Raw genomic sequence first — 27,482 nt, forward strand, 5'->3', positions numbered from 1 at the left:
TATTTAGAGTCAGGGTCTTGCTAAGTTTCTTAGGCTCTCCCTAAGTTGCTGAGGCAGGTTTTGAATTCTTGATTCTCCTGCCTCAGCCTCTTTAACTTCTGGGATTACAGGCGTGTGTCATGGTTTCTAATGGGAAGCCACACAGTTATTTGAACCATTATTCATATGAATGTGTATACATATATACACACAAAGAGAGAGAGAGAGAGAGAGAGAGAGAGAGAGAGAGAGAGAGAGAGAGAGAGAGAGAGAGAGAATGTGCCATATTTCTCTGGCTGCTTCCAAAATTTTTCTTTGGTATACTTGGGGATACTTTTTTCACCCCAAATTTTCCTGTTCTCTAAACTTCTTGAGTCTGTGAATTTATATCTCTCACTCTGTTGGGAGAAGTTTTGGGCTATATTTCTTCAGATGTTATTTTCTGTCCCATTTCCCTCTCCTCAGGGCTAGGATCATGTGGCATCAGAGCTTCTGGAATGTTCCCACTGGTTCCTGAATCTGCTCATTCTTTTCCCTGACTTTTTTTGTTCTCTTCCTCAGATCTGTCTTCAAGGTCATTGATTCTTTCATGTGTCTTCTCCAATATGCCATTGAGTCCCTTCAGGGACTTCCTTCTGATCATGTGTCTTTCAGTTCTACAGTTTCTAATTAATTCTTTTACATACTTTCTAATTCTCAGTTGAGGTGTTTTATCTTCTTATTCATCCTAAGCATGTTTTTCTTTACCTCATTGAGCATAGCTATAATAGCTGCTTTAAAGTCTTTGCCTGATAATTTTAACATCTGAATCACCTTGGGATTTGCATCTTTTGATTGTCTTTTCCCATAAAAAACTAGTCACATTTCCCTGGTTCTGGGTACACCTATTAGTTTTGAATTAGGTACATCATGACTGCTATGATGTGGAGATTCTGGATTCTGTTACATCAATCCAAAGAGTGTTGATATGTTTGATTTAGCAGGAAATTAACTTGGTCATGTCTGCAAACTGTCATATCTGCAGTGGGCGGCAGCTCAGATCTTTCATACAGGTTTTCAATTAGTTTCATACAGGCATGGTTCTGGGGTCAGCTAGAGAATTGGGCCCCTGCTCCCCAGCAGCCCTGGTGGCCAGTACTCTGGACTCCTTCCCTTGGTTCTTCTAGCCCAAAAGTTGGTGGGTTTTTTCTGTTGGAGTTTTAACACTGAGCAGATTACAGTGGCCACAGCTGCCCATAAACCAAACCTACAAAAGGTAAAGTCTTGTGCTGTTCAGTTTCCAGAAACTTCGTAGTCTTTTCTTTTCTCTTCTTGGATTTGTTATTCTTTTTCTGGAGAGTCTGTGCGTTGGAAGCATACTCCTCTGCACCAACAGTGGAACCTTCAACTTATAATCCTCCATCATCATCACTTCTGTAAGACAGTCCTTAAGACCCGTCTCCTCCACCTAATTTTCCTGTTCCATACAGTTCTTTCCAGATCTTTTTAACGTCACCATCTTGTGATACATCTGGTTTTACTTTATAAGTGAAGACTCATTAATAGTTATTAAGGCTTTCTAGTTTTTCCTACTAGGCCCTTATCCTTCATCTCTCACCCTGAGATAATTCTCTGCCCCACTTTTCCCCCAGGTGTTCCTTCTCTGTTTTAAATTGTTATTTGTAGCCCCGGGAGCATTTCTCTTCCCAACAGGCTCCTCCAATAATGAACAGATAAAACTTGTTCCTTTGTGCTTCCTTATGATTGCAATAAGCCCACTAACCTAGGGAAGAGCTCTGAAGTGCTCCTAATATCGCCACCGACCAAGAGGGACATAACAACGAGACGGGCTGGGCTCTGAACACCTGTATGATTTACACAACTTTCCTTTCAGCAGATAGATTTCTGAATACTGTCGTGTGTGTTCAAATAAACATACCCACGCTTCCTGTTATAGACCAGCTCTCTACACTTGACCTCCCGGGTCACATTCTCATTATTACTGGTCCTGTCTAATGTTACCAAGAAGGAAAAAGGCTCACACGTACTAGAAAAGGTGACACATCCTTGATAAACTCTGCACTGGGGGCTCACATACATTCCCAACCTGATCTCCACCTGTTATCCAGTGACATCAGTAAGGAGAGATCCAACAGGATCCCGTAAATCTCTGATAGGGATTTTAGGCTGGCTAAATGGAAACCTCTACCCATCCAGTCCAGCTTTCTTTCTCCTTGAACAGGTAGGAAGAAGCCCCCAGGCTGTCTCAGACCTGTCCCTCCTGCTCCCTGCAGGCCTCCCTGGTTTATCCTGAATTGCATTAAGTCCTCCAGGTGCCTCTGATCTCTCTCAGCCCCTTCCCCTTTGACCCTCTTGCTGCTGCTCTGTGTCAAGCTCCCCACTCCTCCTGCACCGCCAGTCCCCCTATTCCTCCCATGCGGGCTGATGTTTTCTGCTCTGCCTAGTCCCCTTCTGTGAACCTCAAACAGAACTGTGGCTTTGGCATCTGCTCCTCTTGGCAGGAGGCAGAAGCTGACTTCAAGGCTGTTTTCCAGCTGTGCAGATCCTTCCTTGATCCTGTCCCTTGACCAGCACCTCCTCACACAATGCCCTGCAGTTGCTGCCCCTCATTTCCCACATTGACTCCCTGTCCCCACTCGGGACAGCTCACCTGTTCCTCCTCTTCAGACTCATTTCCTGCACTGCTCTGGGGCACTAGGCATGAAGACCTCATCCTCTCCATGAGACAAGGGACAACTTTTCCCTCAGGGTCATCCCTGGGAGCACCAGACACCATGGCCCACTTCTCTGGTGAACTCTGCAGCACAGGCAGCCCCCTCACCCCACCACCACCCGCCACCGTCATCCATGATTCCCATGTTCAGCAGCAGCCATCTTTATTCCACGACTAGGGAAGGACTCATTCCAGACACGGTTGATTCTAAGCAGAAATTTGTGAAGTTTTTATTTCACAAAACAATTCACCTTCATTCCATGATAGGATGCTGCCCAGTTAACTGAGCTCTGTGTTCAGCAAGGTGGGCTGACAAGGGGGCAGGAGATCCATTTTAGGACCTTCTCTCTCACTCTGCTTTGGTAAAACAGTTCTTCAGTATGGTAGAAAGAAGGCAGGATTTGGATCAAATTATGCTGGACAAACTTAGCCTAAGTCTCCTTACCCATAAAGTGGAGTTTGTAAGAATTTTTTAGGTTTGTAAGAACTCATGTGAAAAACTGATAGCAACCTCTAGTACAGCCCTGCCCTGGTCACTGTTCACATGACTCTCTGTCCAGTAAACTGGCATTGAACTCATGGGAGGTCCCTTGTACTGCATTCATATAGCCTCATCTTTTTTAGGTAAACCTTTTTAAAGAAAGAAAGTCGTTGATATGGTTTGGATCTTAAAGGCCCCTTAAAGCTCGTGTGTTGAAGGTTTGGTCTCCAGCTAATGGTGCTTTGGGAGGTGAAGGAAATTTCGGGAAGGAGCCTATTTAGAGGAAGTTGGGTTTTGGGGGTGTGCCCCCTCTGCCACCACGGAGTGGCCAGACCTGAGCCAACCTGCCACCACCACTCCCTGGAGGCAACAGGAGACTAAGGGGCTGTGCTGGGAATAGGCATTGGCCTGTCCAGGCTGCCCAGACTGTGCTGTTCCACCAGAGGCCAGCAGTGCTATGCACATGCCCAGCCCTCGTGGGAGGAAAAATGCTTAGGGGAGTCTGTGAGGAGGAGGACAGGAAGCCTCCGAGAACTTTCCCCAAACTTGGAATGAGGATCCCCGTCAGTGATAAACACACACACACACACACACACACACACACACACACACTCCAAGTAGGCACTTGATAAATAGTTGGGCTTTTGTCCTTTCCTTACCACAGAGCAGTGACTTTGACTGCTACTAGTACTGTTTTAGGTTGTTTTTTCTTCTAATGTACCTAAAAGATGCAAAGAAAACAGAAAATTATCTCAAAGATAATCCTTCCTGCAAGCTTTTCAGGAAAAGCCCCCTTGCTCTGCTGTTTGCTGCACCTCTTTAAGAAGTCACCACTAAGTCCAGCCGATCCCCTCCCCCTACAGATCTGAGCTCAGCCTGTGGCCCGTGTCCTTCAGAAAGAGCCAGGTTTGCTGGCTTTGTGTCCCTGGGTCCAGCTTTTCTTCTCTCCTCACTTCTGGGAGTTTTACATTAAATCCTACTTCTCCTCCCCTTCTGATCCATGGCCTCCCTTATAAAGCCATTTTCAAATATGATTTCTAGCTCTCCATTCAATCACTGGGCTCAGGAAGCAGTTCAGTCTCTTGGGCAGGTGGGGAAAATGAAGGGGAATGAAGACAAGCAAGGAAAAGACAGGGAGACCCTTTAATTGAAGCCAGAATAAAACCAAGTCCTGGTCCCCTGGAATTTCTTCTCTGGCGTTAATTAAGCTGAGGGAAGAATAATTCAAATGTCACTCTGCCCCAGGCTCCGCCACTCAAATAATTCTTCTCCGGGCGTTTCTACCTCCTCCTCCCTCTGATCTCTCTCCCTGGGTCCCTTTGTCAGCAGATGCTGGGTTAGGGATACCAGGCCCTGACTGAAGTGCCCTTTTGAGAAAGACTCAGCATAATTATTCTTAGTAGGGCCTGTGTATTATTAGCCTGGGTGGGATCAGTATGGAATTTCAGAGCCCAAGCCAGCCTGCACCCGGGGGAATGGAACAAGGGGCGGGTCAGGTTTCTCTGCCAGGGCTTCTCTCTGCTCTGGACGGGTGGGTGCGTGGTGTGTGCAGGCAAGTGGACAGAGCCCTGCCATCATATGCATGTCCTCAAAGGGGAGGGGCTGGCCACCTGGGTGTGACCCATGCAATGCCTGCTAGCTGTTCTCCCAGCCAACACATGTTTGTTAAGCACCTAATATAGGCAAAGAACACAGTTAACAAAACCGGACGTGAGTGCCTGGAGTTTCCTTCAAAACCAGGAAGATAGACATTAAACTACTACTTATGCATTGGTTACATAATTGATTGGGTACAGGGTGGAGCACATACATAGTACATCCCTGGACTCCTGAGGAGCCCCTGGACTGAGACCCTGGGGAGGAAAGCATCCACCTAGAGGACCAGTGCTTCATGGGGACCATCCCAGGGCTGCACACAGACAGAGTGTGGAGGGCAGAGTGGTGTAGGGGAGTGCACCCCCAAGCACAGATTGGGAGAAGCTGTAGAAAAAGCCAAAGGGGACATTGGAAGAAACGGATGAGGCACTGAGCTGGCATTAAGGTGTGGGGATTGCATGAGCAGCACCGAGTGGGCCACAGTGGATTTACTTCCCTCTTTGGCCTCTGGGGTTAATGGAGAGGGGTGAAGAACCGAACTTTAAGACACCAGAGGCAAGTTCAGGAACTGGGTTGGGGAGGCCCACAAGGAGATAGAGGATTAGCTGGGAGGGCCTCATGGTTTCAAGTGCTCCTAGGAGAGGGTGGGAGCCCGATTTCGCCTTCTCAGCTGAGGTCCCCATGAGAGTCAGGCAATAAGTCAAAGAACCAATCAATCAAGGATCATCGATTTCTTGCAAGAGGTAAGGACCTCTGCTAGAGAAGGAAATTAAACTTCATTTTTAATATGTTGATTGGCAGTAGTGTGTTTTTATCATTTCTTAAGGCAGATGCTTGCTTTTTCAATTGAGTGTTTCAGAAATAAAAGTTTGGAGCCACAAGGTTAGAGAACAGAGAGATGGCCGTCAACTGATATGAGAAAGAGGAGGTAGTAGATTCCCTGATTGGGTGGATGTGAACTAAGGGGTAGAAATGGACACATAAAAGGTACTCGGTCACAGATGAATGGATGGATTGATGGACATCTGGACAAGGTTATGGGGTATGGAAGTGGAGGGTTTAACACAGAAGGCGACTTGTCTGGTTTAGGTGGGTAGAAAGCACCATCACCTGCTCCCTGGGTACCAGTGTTGGGAGGGAGCAGTAAAGAGCCAGTTAGCCCTGGAGGGGCCCTGTTGTCAGTCAAACTGTGTCCCTCCTACAAGTATGCTTGGCAGTTCTTACCACCACCTCTCACCTGTGAATGTGACCTTATTAGGAAATAGGGTCTTTGCTGAAATAATCCAGTTAAGATGAGTTCATACTGGATTCAGGCAGACCCAAAATCCAGTCACAGGTGTCCTTACAGGAAGAAAGAGACTTAACCAGTGACGCACACAGGGTAGGTGGCCATGTGGTGACAGAAGCAGAGATAGGAGTGATGTGTCTAGTGTTGCCAACAAACCCCAGAAGCTAGAGGAAGCAAGGAAAGTTTTTTCCCTGTGGGTTTCCGAGGGAGCGTGGCCCTGCTGACACCTTAATTTCAGGCTTCTGGCCTTCAGAGCTCTGAGAAAACAAATTTCTCTTGTTTCGTGGAGCTGGGATAGAGCAGACCTAGTAAACTAATGCAGGTCCTTGGAGAGCCACTCTACCCCCAGGACAGGTGAACAGTGAGGAGGAACACATCACAGAGGGTCTTGGCCACTCATCTGGAATTAATCCAGGAGTCAGGGACATCACTCAAGCATCCTTCACAGCTTTGAAATTCAAGAAAAAGGTAAAGAGCTGACTCTATACCTCGCAGTTGTCTAGTTCCCTGGGTGCCAGGGCATTCTGTCAGGGGCACTGCCTTACAGAAACTGTGACCGTGACTTGTTAAATAACAGGTGCTCAGGTTTTAGAAGCCCTGACCACCCTTGGGACCTTGGGGATCTTTGCAGATCTGTCTCCTTCTGCAGGAGTCCTGTGCATTGTTAGAGATGTGGCTGCAGAGGGCAGGGATCCTTGTCCTGAACATGTGGCTTGAGGGCCTCCAGGACCTGCTGGGGCCTGGCCTATGCACCCCTCACCAAGCAAAGTTGCCTTCCCTCTAGAGCAACATGTTGATCCAGGAAGAGGGGAAATTGGGCCCCTTCAACTCCATAGTCAGACCCCAGGGCCAGTGATTTTCTAAACCAGCACGATCAAGGCGGAGCATCGTACCCCCTCCTCAGGGAGACACCCCATTCAGAACTCTGAAAGCAGCCAGGGACACACTTCCAGTACAATTTACAGATGCAGAAGTAAAAAAGAAAGATTGAGTCAGAGAATAAGCTAGAGGGAGAGCCCAGAGCCAGGAAGGGTAGGAGCAGGAGAGCTGATCAAAGGCTGCTCCTGACTGCAGATGCTCTAGCTGCAGGGGGAAGTGCGGGGAGGACTTTAGAGGTGAAGATTTCATTTTAATCCTCCCTCTAAAGCTTTCAGGAAACCCTTTCCTGTGAGAAAGTGAGAGAGTAAGAAACAGGAAGGAAGGTTCTCAGCGAAAAGATCCGTGTAGACTTCGACTAATACTGCTCACTTAGAGAGTACACGCCATCTGGGTGTTTGATAAAAAGAAAAAAGGCACAAGAGAAGTTCAAAGCCACGGATTCTGCTTGTGAGTGCAAGCCGCTCACCTCTCCCTGTGGCCAGCGCTTCTCTTTGTTGGAGACAGGTCCTTTGTTTTCTTGTTTTTATCTTGGTGAGCAATGACTATCTTTTCAAACTGACCTGTCAAGTCACTTTATTCCCTTGTAGCCAAGAAGCAGAGCTGTGGAGAGGAAAGGGGGAGAGGACCCTTGCCCAGACACAAGGGCAAGGCTGGCCTCTTCATGAACTGTCAGAGAGTTTTCTATTAGAATGCAAAACCAGAGCCCACCGGTGCCTGGGGCTGACCCCAGCAGAACCACATCTTTTCTTGGGGGCAGGAGGGGGGGTACCAAGGAATGAATGCAGGGGCACTCGGCCACAGAGCCATACCCCCAGACCTATTTTATATTTCATTTAGAGACAGGGTCTCACTGAGTTGCTAAGCACCTCACTTTTGCTGAGGCTAGCTTTGAACTCACAATCCTCCTGCTGCTGGGATTATAGGTGTGTGCCACCGTAACGGGCCAGAACCACATCTTGCCACTCCCTGTCAGAGAGGATGAGACTACCTGCCTTATTCTGTCCTCGTAGATCATCTTACTTCCTGTCTACTGGAGGTATATGTTTTAGGCACAGATTGCAAGGGTCGGCCCACGCCTTAGCCAGGAGCAATCATGAAGCCCTGACTTTAGCTCCACCATTTTTTAAAATATTTATATTTTTAGGGTGTAGTTAGACACAGTGCCTTTATTTTATTTATTTATTTTTATGTGGTGCAGAGGATCGAACCCAGGGCCTCGCACATGCTAGGCGAGCGTTCTACTACTGAGCCACAATCCCAGCCCTCTCCACTATTTCTGAGGACTTCTTTGAAAAGAATTTGGCCCACTCCAGAGATCATGCAAGATGGTAGGAACCCAGGAGCTGAACAATGTCAGTCCTCATGCTTTTCAATTGACACCCCTAATAAAAAGCTATAAAATGTTTAGCAAGATATTCCATCCTGAGAAATTAGAAAACATGCTGAGTAGAGAGAAAATCCTTTAGTATCACTTGACCATACCTTACGTTCTCCCTACATTACTTTTTCTTGTACATGCTATAGTTCTAATACCCCAAAATAAGTTATTTATAATATTCAGAATTAATTATTTTGGTACAAGTAAATAAGGTGCTGTTCTATATGTCAGTGTTTTTATCACATTTCAAATTACATGGCCTAATGAGTCCCAACAGCTCTTGGGACATACAGTTCAGTGCCCATGGCTTAGCAGCTGCAGGGCGGTTCCCTCAGCCATTCTAAGGAAAAGGCTGAGCGTTGAGGTCGGGAACAAGGTTTGAGCCCTGCTCTGCCAAGAGCAAGGTATGTTCCTCTACCTCCCTGAGATGCATTCCATTTTTGTCTGTCCCATGGAATAAATCTTATTACCAGGTTTATATCACACAATGGTTTGTAAAGATCCAAGAAGGAGATTATGTGGAATGTTTTAATAAACCTCTAAAGTCCTATAAAAATATAAACAAAATTAAAATTATTATAAAAGCTGATGAAACAAGGTCATTAGTAAATGATTTGGGATCTTAGTGAGATACTCTTAGTGGATTTGGGGGAAGGGAATCAATTCCATCATTACATGATATGCAAAACATAATTCACAAGGGAAGACTCTTTCCTTTCAATTAATAATACAAGTAGTAATGTCCTAATATAAAACCCAATCAGAGTAAAGTAAAGAGCACAAACTTGGATGGCCATGAGACTGAAATCTAAATCCTCATCTCTGCTTCTAACATATTATATAATAGTCTGGGTGGGGTATTTATTTACTTCACGAGCCTCGGTTTTCTCGTTTGCAAAATGGGAATAGGACCTATTTTTTAGTATGATTGTGAAAACTGGATGATGTTAAACATGGCAAGCGCCCCCCACAGCAGGTGGTGCCCAGTGGACATGTGACTGATACCTATTTGCTCTTGCAATCCTCATAAAATGAGAATGCAGCGGGGCCTGTATCTTCAAGGCCAAATCAGTGTATGACTACGAAGTGGGGAAAAGGTGTCAGTATTGTGTGGAAGACCTGTGGTTCTCTTCTAGTCTTCTGGGATATTTATGTCTTGCAGCAAAAAGTAGCAAGCTTTCTTATAATCAATCAGAGAAAAAGCCTTAGCTTAATGAGAAGACCTTATTAAAAAAAAAAAAAATTTGACCACTGACCAAAGGGCCTTTCGTTAGTGAAATGATGACAGGTTTAGTGGTTCCCAGAACTGTTTTATTTTTCACTCTTATCTGGTGGAGCAGAGAGTAAGATGAGGAAATGGAGCACATTTTTCCTTGCGTAAAATTTTAAATTTTTGATAAAAAAGACTATACCCTGGAAGGACTTTTAATTTGAACAAAACTGATCCCTATGACATATGAATGCCCTCCGTGACCTTCATCTCCAAGAAAGGAGCACAAAAAAACAGAGTTTAAGTCTGCAAACAGGCCTCAGACGGATGCACTGGGTACAAATGCACATTGCAATTTTACCTGCACCACTATTGTTATTGACAAGATCCTTGTTTTTGTTACACTTTGAATGGTCTCTAACTGTTTGCGCCCATCCATCCTGTTATTTTATTGTGCAATTTTACAGAATATGAGATAATTTCAAAATGTGTGTGTTCCTTATAGCAGAAATGCCCATATTAAAAAAAAATTAGAGTCCATTCATTCACCTTCTGGAAGCGTGTACTCCATTTAGGCCTAATAAATCGTTGGCCATCAGAAGACCCAACTGTGAGACAGGGGGAAATGCTTTTGGAGTTTTCAATAAGAACAAAATGAAAACAATTTGTTAGTACCTGAATCAAAAGGAAAGGAAAACATGTGGGGTTTCCCTTTGTACATGAGTCTGTCCGTGTGTGAGATGGTGGCCAGCGCTTTCCTCTCCATGTTCCAGAATGTTCCAGAATGAATCAGGGCACTGGGATATTGGGGAGACCCAGCCATTTTCTTATCTAGCATGGATATTGTACTTTGGCCAAGTTTTCTTTTCAAATAAGGGCTTTGCCGCTACAAACTCAGTATTTGAACTGTATAGGCCATTGAACCAGATGGTAATGGATCATTTTATGAGGTCAACATTTCTGTCCCCAATTATACTTTTTCTAGGCTTACAGGAGATTCTATAGCCCCTGCCCAATATTGGTCTTTAAAAAAGAGATTCCAGGGACATTTATTACATTTTAGGCACTCCAAAGTTAGAGATTGTCCACATTACCTTTTATTTACTGTCTACATTTGAAGTCATGGTAGAAATAGCTTGGGGGCTCTCCTTATTGACTTCTCTATAAAAGCAACTTCAATAGGAAATGCCATTGTTTGGTGAGAGAACTCTTTAAGGTACCTGAGCATTTGAGGAGGGGATTGTTAAAAAAATACTTTTTATTTGGATCATATTTCCAAAAACAAAACAAAACAACAACCAAAAAAAAAAAAAACGATATAAAAGTGTACACCATGGATCAGACTTAATTTTATCGAATCCCATCTCTACTACAGGTAAATGCCCTCTGGGATCACAGACTAGCATACATTGTATTACCTTTAGTTTACACGTCCCTTTAGTGTCCTTTAATCTGGGATATTTTCAGTGCTTTTCTTTGTTTTGTTTTTTTTATGACATTGACATTTTTTAAACCATATGGTCACCTTTTTTCATTAATAAAACATTTCTCCTTTGGGGTTTTTCTGATATTCCTTATAATTAGATTCAGGTTCTACATTTTGGGCCAGGATGCTACCTGAGTGATGCTGTGTCCCTTCCTAGACTATGTCTCTTGAGACATGTCCATCTGTCCCTCAGTGGTATTCAGTTTGGTCCCCTGAGGGTTTTTCCCACTTTGCCAATGTGTAGTGACATACATTTTATATTGCATTTTTTTCCTCCTGTAACTGATAAGCAATCTGTGGGAAGGTATATCAAGCCATGCATATATCTTGCTTTTCATCAAATCTTCCCCCTGATTTTAGCATCCATTGATGAGTCTTGTGTAAGCCAGTCTTTATTGTCATCGCTTTATAATGATGTGTTCCAAGTCCAGCCACCATATACCAGTCAGGACTTGTCACTGACAGGGAGATGTTGGGGTGGTCCTACAAGCTGACCAAATGTTCCTTTTCCCTCCATGGAAACTCAAACTAATAACATTCTGAAGATCACACTGTCTTTGATTTTTGCTTGGGCAGCCCTGGCACGACCTTTGAGCAACAACATTAAGATTCTCGTGTGTTCCCAGATTGTTGATCCCTGTTCTAGGCTGTGACCTTTTGGGTGTGATATCCCATCTGTCTCTACTCTGCTCACACCTTTCCAGTTCACACCTTTCTGCTCACACCTGTCAGTCTGTGGTTTACTCAGGGGATGGAAATGGCAGGAAGAGGTGGCAAGCTGACAAGCTCCTCTCTGTCCCAGAGATTTGCTGGCTCTTTAATTCCCGTTGATCTTCATGTCTACTCTGCTCCAGAGCTAGGATGTCCTGCCCCCAACCTGTCCTCATCCCACCCATCCTTGTCACAGGCAGTAAATATAGTCTTGAGGGTCTGGGAAGGTAAGTCTTATTGGCCTTGGGAGATTCTGAAATGTTCCTATAGGATAAAAGAAGCTCCAGGGTCAATAAAGCCAGATGAGAAAGTTCTACTTACTATGCACAAAAGTTACAGATCTTGGAACCTCCCATGGGCTGTTCTTAACTATGGCTAAGGATTGTCTTCTGAGTTTTGGTTCCTGCAACACAGTAAATATGATGAGTTCTCAGGTTTGGGAGGCCATGATGCTAGAGGAGATGGAAAATATTTTGGGACCCATAGTTCACCAGCCCAAGATGCACTGGATCTGAGCCCTCTGCATGCTTATATGGATATTTCTGTAAATTAAATATCAAGAAGAGCACCTGCCGGACCAAAGAATTGACACACACTGCAAAGATCTGAGCAAGTCTTTGAGCTTCGGCAGAAGGCTCATCACTCTAAGCCCTGCCCTTCTAAACAGAATTTTCAGGGAGGATCAGGAAGGCCCCAAGTTGGGTGAGTGGGCATGATGCTAACAGCCACCAAGACTCAACAGATGAAGAGGAAACTCTGGGACTAGGAGAGAGAAAAACCCAAGGGTCTCTTCTTCCTTTCCTCCTTTGGGACACAAATCCATCTATGGGCTCCTGTAGCCCAAGCAGAGAAGCAACGACCTGGGGTTCTGGACCCACCAGGTTGGGTGAAAGTTAGGTCTGGGAATGTGAGACCAAACTCACCCAGGGATTGGTACTCTAAGGACTAGGAAAATAAAAAGTGAATCCTAGGATACATCAGAATATAGAAAGACCTATGAATGGGGAAAAGACAGGTGAGATGCAATCAAAGCTCCAACAGAGCTGGGGCACTCTAGCATGCCCCCAAGGGAGGATCCTGTAGTGCAAGCCTGCATGGACCAACAGAATGGGAACACCCTTGGACAGCTTGGCCCACAGTCCAAACTCCACCAGGCCCTCCACGCTGCTCTTACAAACTGTTTCCACACCACATCAGTCCCTCCCCATCCAGCTGAGGAGCCCTTCAAAGCCTCTGCCACCCTCCTCCTATTCTTAGCAGTTACAATCTTTTCTCCTAGCAGCGAGCCTGGCATCCTCTCCTATCACAGTGTCCCCAAGCTTTTGTGTACTGCTCTGAACACGTTTGTGGAATTAAGAAATAAATGAGTGGCAAATGTGTCCCAGGAGACCTGAGATGCCAAGTAGAAAGGCCCATAGAACCCTGGGTGTAATACTGCTGCCCCAAAGGCAGCTGGTACTTCATAGCAGGAAGAAGGGACCCTTCAGTTTCTGCTCTCCCAACCTTGAACTTGACCCTTGCCCTCTGGCTCCTAGTAACTGTTGTAACCAGTCCCATTCATCAGACTTTTGCCCTCACCTGGAGGAGAACTAATCCCAGAGTAGGCAGAAAATAGGGACTTTCTGGTCCAACTTGGAAAATCAGCCCTTCTGAAGAAAGAAACCCAAAGAAGTCTCCAGAATGTTGTATTTAAAAAAAAAAAGTTATCATGGTTTTATTTATAAAAACAGTGCTTAACAACATCAAAAAACAAAACTGTGTTTAAAGTAAAAAGTGAATTGGACTTTCCCTTCCCAACTCCCAAAAGTTATCATTATAGTTTGGTGTAGTTCTTTTTTTTTTTTTTCCTTAACCTTAGAGTATGTGAGGGTATGTATTGATTTATGCATATTTTTGTGATCTCGAAAATGGCCTCATCCTGTACATACTGATTGGTTTCTGGGCCTCCTTTGTTACTTGACCATGACCTTACTTCATGCCCTGGTAGACCTTTTGCTGCTGCCCCTGTGGACTTGTTTCTCAGGCTCTTTCTCAGGCATCCTGTGTTTGAATTAACCGTAGAAACTATTTCACTAGCTCATTTTGGATGGTCATCTCTGTGGCTTCTGATATATTATTTCAAATAGTGCTTCAGTGTATATGCTTACATAGATATCTCTGTATGTGTATATGGATATTTCTGTAAATTAAATATCAAGAAAAGCAACTGCTGGAACAAAGAATTTACACACTTAAATTTTTAAAAAATAATTTCGAACTTAAAGTTCTGGAAGTGAGAATAATACAAACAACACCCATATAAACTTTGCCCAGATTATTCACATAGTGTTATTATTTTAACCCATTTCTTTATTTCCCTCAGTCTCCACCTTTGCAAAATATTTTTTTTTCCTGAATGTTTGGAAAATACATTACATATACATCTATATCCTCAGATACTTCTCTGTGTATTTTCTAAGAATAGAGAGATCCCCTTACATAACTATTGTTTAGTTACCAAACTTAGTAACTTAACACAGATACTTTTATCTACTCTCTATATTCTAATTTTGTTAACTGACCCCAAAAGTGTCTTTATTCTTTTAATTTCTTTGTAGTTGTAGATGGACAGAATGCCTTCATTTATTTTTATGTGGTGCTCAGGATTGAACCCAGTGCCTCACCCATGCTAGGCAAGTGCTCTACCACTGAGCCACAACTCCCAAAAGTGTCCTTTTAAAGCACTTTTTCCCCCTGTAGTACAGAATCCAGTCTAGGATCGGCTATTGTACTTTATTGTCATGTCTATTTAGTCTCTTTTAATCGGGAATATTTTCTCAATTTTTTAAAAATGATATTGACATTTTTAAAGAATACCCTTCACGTGTTTTTAATAGTACCTCCCTCCTTTGGGTTTGTCTGGTATCTCCTCGTGATCAGACCCGGATTCTGCATTATGCATTACGTGAACGATAGTGTGTCCTTTTCTGGATGTCACATCTGGAGACGCACGACGTCCATCTGCACCTCGTGGTGATGAGCACAGTTTGCAGATTTCCAGTCTGGGTGGCAGTTTCTTTCCCAAGCCCTTTGCCAACTTGTCCGCTTGCCACAGTCTGTGAGATTCGCCTATTTCTACGTCCCCTTCCTCACACAAGATGTTATCCATCGGTCCTCTTATTCCCAACACGTATGCCATGCGTGTTAATGCTTTATTTAAAAGAGGAAGCAATAAATGTTTTTGGAGAGAGATGGGGCTTCATGGTCTGGGAAAGTTGGAACAGAAGTCCATCCTGGTCCCCCCTCCCCCCGCCACCTTTGGGAAAGAAAAAAATGCCAGTTGCCCTTCATACAGAGGAACATGATTTTCTGTTTATCGTCCCTTCTTCTTTTCCTTTATCCAGGGGGAGAAAAAGGCAGCATGGATTTGGAATGGAAGGATCAGGTGTCAGAGCCCCTTCCACCTTTACTCAGGTGTGGGTTCAGGACAACCCCATTCCCAGGGTCAAAGGAGGCTCGGAATACCTAGCTCACATCACGGGTATGGAGGCAGGAGCTGGCCTCCCTGCGTGGTCTTTGGAGGTGGCTTTGTCCCTCCCTGGCCATTGCTCATCTGCCAGGAAAGTAGGACAGGCAGCCCAGAGAACAGGGGTCCTGCTGGGAAGCAGGTGAAGCAGCGCCCCCCCCACAATACACACACACTCGCATTCCACCAGCATTAGCTACCAGGGCCTCATCCACCCCTCTGAGATAATTAAGCATCATTATCCCCGTTGGCAGGTGTAGACAGTAAGACAAGGTGGTTAAGTGACTTGGTTATAACTGCTGGGATTGTCTGAGGAAGAAGCTGAGCCAAAAAGAAAGCACAGTTCAGGTGCCTGAAGAGTTCAGATGTTTAACATGTATCAGCTGTTATAAAATAGCTGTTGGAGGGTAGAAGCAGGAAAGGGACTAGAGGTGTGCCTAGTGGACATTGATCAGGCATCAAAAATCACAAAGTGAGCTAGGCCTCCTGGTACACACCATGGAGCTAGAGAGGCTGAGGTAGGAGGATTGCAAGTTCGAGGCCAGCCTCAGCGACTTAGTGAGGCCCTAAGCAACTAAGGGAGACCCTGTCTCAAAATAAAAAATATATAGGGCTGCGTGTATGACTCAGTGGTAAATTGCCCGTGGGTTAAATTCCCAGTATCCCACTCCCCAAAATTACAATAAGGAATATACCTAGTTTACGTATTAAAATGACCTGCAATGACCAGTCTGTCAGATGCTTATGTCTTGTAACAAGGAGTGGGAATATTGAACTTTGGGATAAACTCAGTGAGGTTCCCTACAGAGCTGGGCAAAGGTCTCCAAGATGGCAGAGCAGAGGCCAGCCTCCATCTGGGAGTCCCAGCCTTCTCCAGAGACAGAAAAGTCAGCCAACTCTGCTATTTTCCCTCTTGCTGCTCATCCAGGAGCCCCTGCCCACTGTGGGGCCATAGAAGAAGCAGTCCTGCCTCAAGGTATCAGGAAGCCCAAGTACCCTCCATGCACAAGAGTAGGAATGGAATGGGAGAGGAGTGACCAAGGATTGTGGGAGAGTCATAGGAGACAGAGGCAGGAGGGTCATCAAGGCCTAATAGAGATAGGGGTCATGGAGATGTGTGGACAAGCCATGCAGTTCCTGATGCAGCAAACAGCCTGCTTGAAAAGGGAGAGGAAGGCTGTGGTCTCTTAGGGCTGAGGGGGGCAGCAGGAAGGCATGGAAAAGTAGACAGCAGAGTGACCTTTAAGTCTCTTCCTTACCCCTTTCTGTCCTCTGCTCCCTGGTCCTCCATGCCAATCTGTCATTCAGAGGGCCTGGCGGGCCTCTGGCCCCACCCTCATCCCCCTTAGAGGAGGGCATTTTCTTTTCAGCAGCGGAACAGGTACATCCCTGCTCACTAGACTGTGGTGGGGGGGGCGGGGGTGCGCCTGGTTCCCTCCCTAGTGATCAGGAAAAAACCAGCTTGTACTTTACTGAGCTGCTTAAGGCTCTATTCCCTCAACAGCCTCCTTCTCAGGACTGAAGCAACATTGTCCCCTTTCCCTCTATTGACTGGCCTGACCCAAAGAAGGTTCCACCTGCATGCTTGTCAAATGATGGAAAACACATAGCAAATTACTTAGCTTTTTGTCTCTCCACTCTTACTTTTTTAATTGTAAACTCAAAAATGCTGTATGATGAGAAAAAAATAATAATACTGCCTGCATACAGCCGTCAGAGGCTGTTTGGGGTGTGGGTAATGAAAGACAGCTGTTTACCCTGCCGTGCAGGACAGAGAAACGACGTCTGTTTGAAGAATAGGATTTTTTTTTTTCAGTTGGAAAACGTCACCAAGTGGCCTTTCTGTTCTTCGCACATGAAATACACACTATCATCCGCATATTTTTAGTTAATTTATGTCCAAATAGGCCTTTCTCTCGAGCGGCTGGAAAATGATGTTTGGGCTGCAATTACCTCTCCCAGCGTCTCAATGAAGGGTTTCAGCACACACAAAGCTCAGGGGAGAGGAGCCCCCGAGCCCACCGACTGTAAATCTTTCCATTTGTAGTTATTCAAATCACATATTTTATTACTAGTACAAAATACATTGTGTCATTTATTTTGGAGGAACAGCTAATGCTTCAAGAAAAGCTTTGAAAAACATTCTGTTTAGAAACAAGTTTCTTCTGCAGCCAGCCCTGTGCTCTTTTCCAGGGTCATCTTTCCTCCCAGTCCTTTCCTCAGCCTCCTGTGCCATTTGCATGACAAACGAGACCACCCCCTCTTGAAGCTCACCTGAGCCTGGAGCCTGCCTCCCCCGCCCCCAAAGTCCTCCTTGTTCTCTGTGTGTTGCGTTATAATCCTTAGCTCTGTCATAAATTACAGTGTCACCATCAAGATTGTGGCTTCTGGAAAGAAGTAAGCAGCAGGGCCAGATGAACCTTTCAGAAGATGGAGAGACTGTTTTCATGCAAATTCCTGGAGTCCTGGGGAACCGAGAACAGCCTCTTTATTATACAATTCAACAGCCAGCAGCAATTTGCACTGGCTGTTAGAAGTTGGTAACTCTCAGAGATAGATAACCTTTTAGGCAGAAACTTCTTTTCCTTCTTGATGGATACAGGTCTTATCTGAGAAAAAAAAAAAAAAAGAAGAAATCTCATTGCCGATTAGGTTAAGGAAAATGGGTTAGTGTGCTTCAGAGTGCTTTTAAATGGAGACATTCATTCTGAAATACTTTTCTCATTGAGCGCTTGGGGTCCAGATTAGACCTTTTGGTCCAGGGCAGTGGACAGTGACAGGGGAGCAGGAGGAGGTGTGTCACATGGATGCACCCTGAGGGCAGGCCATCTGTGTCCTAATGGGCAGACACCTCACCCAGGCTGGTCAACTGTCCAGTCAGGATGGTCAATGCCCCAAGGGGGAGTGTCCAATCTGCCAACTATATCAAGTGACTCTTGATGTACCATGTAAACTTCTCCTTTCTCCTTCCGTTCCTTTTTCATCATTTTAAGATCTTTTGAAATTAAGCGCAATGTGGCTGTACAGCAGTTAGTAACCCAGGCCCTCACCCACAGTCACATTCCTCATCAAAACAAATACTGGTCTTCTCTGTCTACTCAGAACTTTCTCCAGTTTGGCTGTTCATGGGAGTCACCTGGGGGAATTTTTTTTTTTTTTAATGTCGTATTTTAATACCTTTAGTATCTCTAGGAGTGATACCCAAACATAAGTTTATTCTAAAATGCTTCAGGCAATTTTAATGTATAGTCATTAGACAGAACCCTTGACTAAACCCAAGTGAAACCTCAGAATCCTTCTTCACCCAGCCACTAACAATGATCGGAGTTGGTATTGGGGATGAACTCTCATGCAACACAAGACTTACGGTGGTTTGATCTATGCCAGTGGTTCTCAAAGAATGATAACCACACTGGGAATTTGTTAAAAATTCTCAGACCCTATCTCGGAACCAGGAAACTTGAAAGTGTCAGTTAAGGCCAGTTTTATTGGCCTTCCAGATGATGCTGATGGACATTCTAACCCGAGAAACACTGCTAATCCGGTGATTGTGACTAATGGCTGCATGTTAGAACCACCTACCAATTATTTTAATCTAATTCAGTGATTCATGTTAAAAATCTACCAATACTAATGCTTGGGCCCCACTCCTAGAAATTCTAAATCAATTAAAGTACCCATGGCATTTAAAAAACTAAAAAAGACTTCCCATGAGTGATGCTAATGGCAGACGAACTTGAGAACCCCTGGGCTAGGCCTGCAGGTATGCAGATGGCTTGGCCTTGTCTCCAGCCATGGTCCTCAACTTCTGATGTAGCTACCCAAGCCTGGAGTTGCCACCCAGGTCTGAGGACAATGCTGATAGAGTAAAGATAAAATTCTTCCCCAGGCATGCTGGCAAGGAGCAGTCCTCCAAGGTGAATCATCCTCATTTGATTAGATCTGCAAAGATCTTATTTCCAAATAACGTTCCATTCATAAGTATCACAGGTTAGGACTTCAGCATATCTTGAGCTTAATTCAGTCAACAACACTCAATAAATTCTGGCTTAACCTTACCAATAATACACAGTATGATTCACATATCTATCATAATAGATTTTCACGATCCCAATATGTTCCATACAGCATGAACCTTTTGGAGCAGTGGGCTTATGGAATTAAGAACCAGTGCATGATGCTTTTGGTCTTAAACCTGTCATTCCAAGCTGCAGAGGATGCTTGCAGCATGATTCCACTATTCCACTGAGTGAACATTATACTCAGTATGCATGAGTGCCTTGGATTCTTGCCATAATCCCACTGAGACTTAGTCTTACACAAAATGGTGGATGAAAGTAAGAGCAATACCCAAATACATCCAATTACTAACATACTACCTTATGGGCTTCGTCAGGACAAGCTATTAGCAAGGTGAATCACTCATTGGCCTAGAAAACTTACCAGTTGGGTAAGCGCCAGAACCAGGACTATCTAGTCTCACTATGGCAAGAGCAATACAGCTATGTGGCATTAGGGATATTCATTGCCCCTTGTGGGTGAAGGCCAGTCTCATCACAATCATGTCCCTAGCAGGGTGCTGGGCACACAGTGGGTCCTACATAGATGCATAGATGTCTGTTGCATACTGGCTGAGGCTGAAGGACTAAAGTGCCCCTTTCACTGACACCTTCTGCCTGTTGATATCACACCTGCTGGCAGGTATAGATGCAGATTACCAGGTGATCCTGAAGATGGCTGGGTAGGACTAGTCCACTGAGAGATATCTTCTCTTAGTTCATAAAATTCTACACAAACACACTCACACACACACACACACGCACGTGCGTGTGCGCGCGCACACACACACTCTTCACTTTGTCTCAAGTCTGAGTTGAAACATGATGATTCTGAAGCAGTGGTTTTCAAATGTTTGAAGAAGATCTTGACAACACAACCATCTCTTGAAAAGCTGTATGTGGAAGGTCAGTGTCTGGAATCTTACAGGAAACTCCTCCTTTTCTTTCTCCCCCATACCCCAACAGTGGCCTCGGTGGCAACTCTAGGAAACTGTTCCCTGAAGAATGCAGACTGTGCCCTTAGCATCTTGGGGGAAGTGAGTTATCAAGTGACTTAAATACCTGATCCAGGAACAGGGCTCTCTTCAGTTCTTCTACACCCATGTGGTGGTTCTGTCCCAGTGGGCCCTCCCCATCCTTCTGTACCACCCTGAGAGTCCTTCCCTACCACCAACAGAGCCAGCCATGCCCCCACCATGTGCCTTCTTCCAGCCTACTTCGGACAGCAGGGGACTCTTCTAGCATTTTGCAGACATGTCCATGCTCTGACCCCTGCTCTGGTCAGACTCCCTCTTTGGGCAGCAAGACCTTTCTGGCTAGCAGATGCCCTGACTGCTACAGCCACGTCCCACGTCCTTTACTTCTGTCCCCTCCACAGGGCTGGTCACGAGCCTCTAAATTAATAGATTTCCTGTCACATCATTGAGGACAAGTTAAATAATCACAATCATCACCTTAATTACCTCTGAGCATCAGAAGGCAACGCTGTGGCTATGATGTAAGGGAAGTGTGAAGGGAGGCGCCCGCCCGGCTCCCCTGACTTTGCATTTCCTTTTGTTCTGCCTCAGAGGTCAGTGTCCCCCTGCTCTTCAGCTGAGTAGGAGAGCTGGTCATGACAAGCTGTCACCTGCCTGTCCAGGGTGGCTCTTCTGGAAGGTTCAGCCACCTGCTGGGATGGAGGCGGGGGTGACAGGCCAAGCTCCGTGTTCAGTGAGGCCCAACAGCGCAAAGTGGCGGGAGGGCTCAGGGCTCCTCGCCAGTGGGCCTGGCACTGCCACTTTACATGCAAGAGGGAGCAGCTCAACAGCTGTCACTGACAGCCCCTAGGGTCTGCTCCAGACTTGGCAGAGGAGGACACTTCCAGACTCCCAAATCGCCTCTTTGAAATTCAGAAGAGCTACACTTTTCTCTCCCCCCACCCCACCCGCACACACAAACCCCACGTGAAGAAAAGCGAGCCCTCGCTCCCCTCCACTCACAAATGCTCACTGCCAAGTTGTCTCTCTGTCTCTCTGTCTTGCACACACACAGCAATAAGTTCTCACTCACACGGAATCTCATTCTCTCTCTCACACACACACACTCATACTAATTAAACTCCTGCTCTCTCCTACCTCATTTAACCCCAGTATTTGGAGAAAGTTAAAGTCCCTCTCCTTTTGGGGAGCTCCAGCCATCTCAAGATGCGGCAGCAAACCTTCCCCTAATGGCGAAATAGGAATGGCGTCCCCGGGCCATCAGATGCTGACCTCCAGGTGTCTGATGACTCCTCCTCCCCTGGATGGGTTTTTTCACTTCTCTTGCCAGCCATGGGTACCATGTTGATCAAACTAGTGAATGCATTCATACTGGGGAGACGGTGAGCACCCAGCATCCTGGGCTGCGAAGCCCCCCGCCTGCCCTCCAGGCATTTGTCACATGGCTGGCATTTGAGCCGAGGACTTCTCCCACCACAAAAGCCTGCCAGCATCCTCAGGGAAATCAGCACTGTCTTCTTTGCAGAAAGTTGGATGTGTGCCTGTGGAGGTCCAGGCCTGGTTGCCTTTATTCCCCCCAGGCCCCCATGGGAAACTGGATAAAGATACACATTGCGGGTTTTTTTGCCTCCCCCCCACCCCCAGATTAACATTCATGCATTTTAAAGGTAGTTTTGCTAAAGTCCACTCTATCTTTGGTTATTTGAACAGATCAAAAAATAGCCTCCTCCAAGTGAAGCATGAAGCCAGGGGAGGGAGGGTGCTGCTGTCCCCACTCTGTGTAGCCCCTCGGTCCCAGGCTTCAGGAATTATGGAATGACATGGAATTCAGGCCTAGGGAAAGTAGTGTGGCCAAATCTTGGCCTTTGGCGTGAATAATCAAAAATAAGGGGCAGACTTGTTCTAGAGATGGTGCTTTGGCTGGCGGCCCCGGTGATCGCCCCACTTTAACCCCTGTAGGAGCATCTGTGCAGGGCTGCTCCACCCTCCCCTCATCCTACTTCCCCTTAGGCGTCCCCTACTTCCGCCATCTTGAATCCCTTGCAGTTCCCATGTGCTCCCTCCTGTCACTGTGCCTGGTAATTTTCTACCCATTCTCTAGGGCTGAGCATAGTGAAAATAACAGTTAACATAAGCACAGCATTTACTGTCTATAGCAGGCCCTATCCCCAGCACTATATGACATGGACCAGTTCACCTTACAATGTCCTAACTAGGCGGGTGCTGGTGAGAAAGAGGCACAGAGAGGTCAGGCTTAGGTTATCTGCCATAGTCACCCAGGTAGAAAGGGGTGGTACTGGTGTTCGAGCCTAGCCAAAGGCCCCAGAGCTCTTAACTCCCCCAAAGAAACTGCCTCCCTGACTCTCCTGGCCATTCTCAGAATCCCCCACACTCACCCTAATCCTCACTGTCCCATTTTCAAATATTTTTTTGAGGGGGGAGGGTGTATGGGGATTGAGCTCAGGGGCACTCCACCACTGAGCCACATCCCCAGCCCTATTTTGTATTTTATTTAGAGACAGGGTCTCACTGAGTTGCTTAGTGCCTTGAAGTTCCTAAGGCTGGCTTCGAACTCCTGATCCTCCTGTCTCAGCCTCCCAATCAGCTGGGATTATAGGCTTTAATTGTTTTGCTTTCTGGTCTGCACAATTCTCTGTTTTTTTGAGGGCAGGGACCCTGGTGGCTCATCTCTGGGCCCCAGGTCTTCCTCAGATTGGATCTGGCACAAAGCAATGCTCATGGCTTGTTACGGGACCATGAATGGATGGATGGATTTCAACTCCTTAAGTACACAACACCGGCCAAGGGCTGGCAGCCAAGCTAAGGGCCAAGCAGAGCGCCAAGGTAGAAACACCCAGTGTAGGTTAGGAGGGCAAGGAGAAGACATACATACCCAAGGGCAACCTTTAGAAACAGATCTTCAGCCTCACAGGGTCTGACCTCTGCTGTGGGGCAGGCAGGACAAGCAGCATGTGGGTGACCCTGGCCCTGGGTCCATTGCAATCTGGGACTGTGTGTAGAGTCTGGGAAACCTTTTCCCCAGAACTGGGTCCAGTGGAAATGGGACAGAAGAGCTGCCCAGCATGATCCTGCAGTGGGAAAATCCTCTGGGAGGTGGACCTCACCAGTGCTCTTTCTTTTTGGTTTCATTCTGTTTCCTTCTGACCCAAGGGTTGTAGCTTTTACATTGCCATGGGACAATTGTGTATCTTGAATAGTAAGTATCCTGTGGTACCAGTGAGTTGATGACAGTTACAGTGTCCTCACACCCACTTTCCTGCCGGCCACCTTAGAACCAGTAAGTAGAGAGTGGGAGTGGAGGAAATGGAGTCTCAGGACCTGCCACCCCCCTTGCGTGTGACAAGTTCACATATGGCATGAGACCAGCACAGGCCGGTGACAATCCCCTTGAGCTCCTCTATTTAAGTACAACATTGTCACTTGTCCTATTCACAAGATGTGGGAGTCGGGGCGTGGGAGGATGCTCAAGCCTGTTTCCTTTGGTCACGCTGACCACTTTTTTTTTTCTCCTTCTTTCAGGGAGGGAAGATCCCAGTGAGATGGACGGCTCCAGAGGCCATCGCCTACCGCAAGTTCACTTCAGCCAGTGACGTCTGGAGCTATGGGATTGTCATGTGGGAAGTCATGTCATTTGGAGAGAGGCCCTACTGGGATATGTCCAACCAAGATGTGAGTGTCGGCCGCACTTGGCTGCCACAGACACCTACCCGAGGGTCCCACATGCAGTAGCTACCAAGCCTCCCTATATGTTTTCAGCTTAAAGTCTCATAATGTGAACTCAAAGTGTCCAGGGCAAGAGGATACAGTGACACCCTTGGCATGAAGGTTGAAACTAAGAATAATAATAATAATAAAAAAAAGCCCATCATGGACAGTGACCGTTGTAAGGCCTGCAAACCCAAGGCCTGCAAAGGTGCCCAGGCCACAGACTCCAACTAGGAGGCAAAGGGCTGGTTCAGAATGGCCATGGATCCTGAAGAGATGAGGCTCAAACTAAGCAGAGACTTCTACCCTGCATTCCAGGGCCCAGACTGTGACTTCTCCTTTTGCATAAGTGACAAGGGAGAAGAAGGAAAGGGGCACTAGTCTGAGCACCAGAGCCTGGTTCCCACCCTGCTCTGCATCTCACAGCTGTGTTGCTTTGAGCCAGCTGCAGTTTCTATGGGGAATTTGCATCCTCAGCATGAAACTGTAAAGTGGCGCTATTCCCTGAGAATCTACTGTCTGTGAGCTTTGTGAGAAAGCTTCCCAAAGCCAGTCAGCTTCAGCCTTCACAGTCCCTCCAGCCCAGCCTTCAGGGTCAAGGTGGGAGAGGAAAGTGAAAGATCATCCGATACCTGGTTTGGGGGCTTTCCAAATGGGAATCTTTGCTCCATAGTTATAGAAGGGTGAAGAAGGCTTTTTAGGGTGATTTGCTTTGATAAGGCCCCAATCAGAAGTCTGCCTGAATTTCAGTGCTATCTTTGACCTGGGCTGTTCCCAGCCCAGGTTTGCGTTTTGAATACATACCCTGCCCTTGGAGGTGAGAGGGTTCTAGTTGGCAAAGTCCACGTGGGACTCTGACGCACTCAGAAGCTAGTGAAAAGTGGGCCTGAATGGGTAAAATGGCTGCATCTTTAACCAGGTCCCGATGCCAACCATGGGTGGCGTTTAGGTCTTCTATTATCTGTGATTATCCATGCCTTATCAGTAAGTGGCAGAGTTGACGCCAAGACTGTTTTCCTGAAATCAACTGCACGCTGGTTCCATCCATACCATCTGCTAGATGAGTAAGAAATGTTAGCCAGACAAAGCAGACCCATCTCATCCCACCCAGAGACCTTAATCCGATTAAGAACAATTCAACACACAGAGAGAATGGATTACAAAACTGACAGGCAAGATCTGACATTCAAGATATTTTCGGTCAATGCAGTCACCTATGCTGAAAACAAATAGAATTTCTGGTATTCGATTTCCAGAGTTCTCAAATCGTTCATTCAACCCACGGTCTTTGCATACTAACGGAGGCTAAGCATTGTGCATGCTGGCTCTGTACTCATGCACAGGTTTAAAGTCCAGTGACATATACATAGGGCTTTGGGAACATGTGGTGGGGGGAAAGCTTCCCAGATATTTGAAGTTTGAGTTGTGTCTCAGAGGGAATAGGAACATCTGTAAAATGGCAGTTTATTTTAATTTTATTCTATTTCTCCAAAATAGAAGCCCTTAAGCAATGCCCCAGATGCAGTTCTGCTCCTGACGGGAGGTGGGAGGTGACTTCATGACCATTCAGCAGGCTTTTCCTACCTGGCCTGGGAGAGAGCCAGGAAGGGCTCCCAGCTGCTGGGCTGCAGCCTCCCTTGTCAGAAACCAGGGAGGTGATGGCAGTAAAGGATTTTTCAGATGACAATTGAAAGGCTTTAAGGAAGAGAATTGCAGAGGCAAGTCGGAGTGCTGGTAATTGGGCTTCCGGAGCCCAGGAAGGTCTTTGAACATGTACAGAGAGTTTGTCAGCCAGAGAGAGCAACTTGGAAGTTCTGCCGCTTGGATCTGATTGACAGAGATAATGAGAGTGGCAGAGTCTATGGAGAGGAGCTGCGGTCTTATTGAAACATCAGAGCTCAACTTAACCCGCTGTGCCCTGGTGCTTCCACTGCTCTGCGCTCTTCCACTGCACCCTCCCAGTGCAAGGTCAGGGAGGTACCACCTGCCACGCAACTCACTAATAGGAGTTCGGGGGCGGCCAGGAGCACCCCCCCCGCCCCCCGCCAATGATGTGAGGGCAGGGAACAGGGCCCTGTTCATTTCCCAGAGGTGCTCTAATTCCTTCATCTGTTGCCTGAGAGCACCTGACATTGGTCAACCTGTCTCGGGCCCTCACTCCACCCCCATACCAATGGTCTCTGGGTTCAGGTAAACACAGCAGTCCCTTCCTGTACCTGATCATACCCACTCCTTTTTTTAGGGTGGTCAAAAGAGTTCATGTAGACCATTCCAGATGAGAGCAGCATGCTCAGGGTAACAGTTTGCCTGGACCGATTCTCAGTCCACCACCACATCCCTTCACTCTTCCTTCTCTTTGGAACCACCATTGGATCCCATTCTAATCTCCACTCTTCTCAGCATCCGTGGATCTCTTCCTGTTAGGAACCCAGGAAGGGACCCAGAATCCACTCTCATTTTTGCCTAGGCAGGACACCCTGTACCCCCAACCTTAGGTCATATGGCTCCACACAATTTAAACATGGTCACTGGTGTTTAGATTCATCCAATGGCCAGATTGAAGGTGTTTCACCACACCTGCTAGTAAGATAGGAATGACCTCCAAGTCCCATGAGAGGACAAAAGGTATATATATATATATATATATATATATATATATATATATATATATACATATATATGTGTGTGTGTGTATGTGTGTGTGTGTGTGTGTGTTTATTCGACTATAAGTTATACCTACTGAGAAAATTTAGAAATCTCCCAGATCCTTAAAAAGAGAATCAAAATCAAAATCAGAGCACTTCAATCAAAGATGAGTGGATAAGTGCTGCCTATACACCAATAAATTATTTTTTTCTTTGGGGTAGACATTTTTATGTGCCCAAAGCATCGATGCTTCCATAGAATCAGCTGGAGAAATAATAAGAAAATTATCTAGAAGAAAGAGCAAAGGCATGGAGCCCTAGTTTATGAACATGAACAGGTGTTTCCATGGCTGGCCTCTCTCCAAAAAGTGAGAAATGGGATGTGGTGTTTATCAAGTCTCTACTATGTGCTAGGTCAACCTCCAGAATGACCAGTAGTAGCTCCCTCTTTGCTGAGAAAATGTCCACTCTATAGACAAGGTAGTAATAATACCTTCCGTGTGATGAAGATTCTGTCTCTCATCTGTGTGGTGCTCAACGTACATCAGCTCACTGTGCCATTTAATATTTTTAGTGACCCCATCTATGAAGTTTCAGAAAGTCAAGGGCTTCTGCCGAGGTTCTGTGCTAATAAGAAATGGAAGCAGGATGGAACCCAGGCTTCCCGGGTCTATCCCACTAATCGCTATGCAGTCCTCGGACTGACACAGCCACGTGGGTCTGTGCTCCTGGCTGACCTGTGTGAGGAGGAGAAACTAGTAACTTTTTGATGTCCTCTTCAAAAGAAAGTAAGCACACCCCCCCCAAAAAAAAGCAGAGGAAATACAAAAACAAAGACCTGGACAGTCTT

At 46.0% G+C, this 27,482-nt stretch overlaps 1 protein-coding gene across 1 annotated transcript in view; it reads left to right on the forward strand.

The window, feature by feature from the left end:
• The window catches only part of Ephb1 (EPH receptor B1), a 417,904-nt gene that overhangs the window by 381,033 nt on the left and 9,389 nt on the right, over positions 1-27,482 (forward strand). The window contains exon 13 of the mRNA XM_077793624.1: positions 23,802-23,951. Coding sequence (XP_077649750.1) covers positions 23,802-23,951 — 150 coding nt within the window. The remainder of the gene's footprint in view (positions 1-23,801; positions 23,952-27,482) is intronic.

The sequence above is a fragment of the Urocitellus parryii genome, chromosome 2 (genome assembly GCF_045843805.1).
Source record: "Urocitellus parryii isolate mUroPar1 chromosome 2, mUroPar1.hap1, whole genome shotgun sequence".
NCBI classification, from domain to species: Eukaryota; Metazoa; Chordata; class Mammalia; order Rodentia; family Sciuridae; genus Urocitellus; species Urocitellus parryii.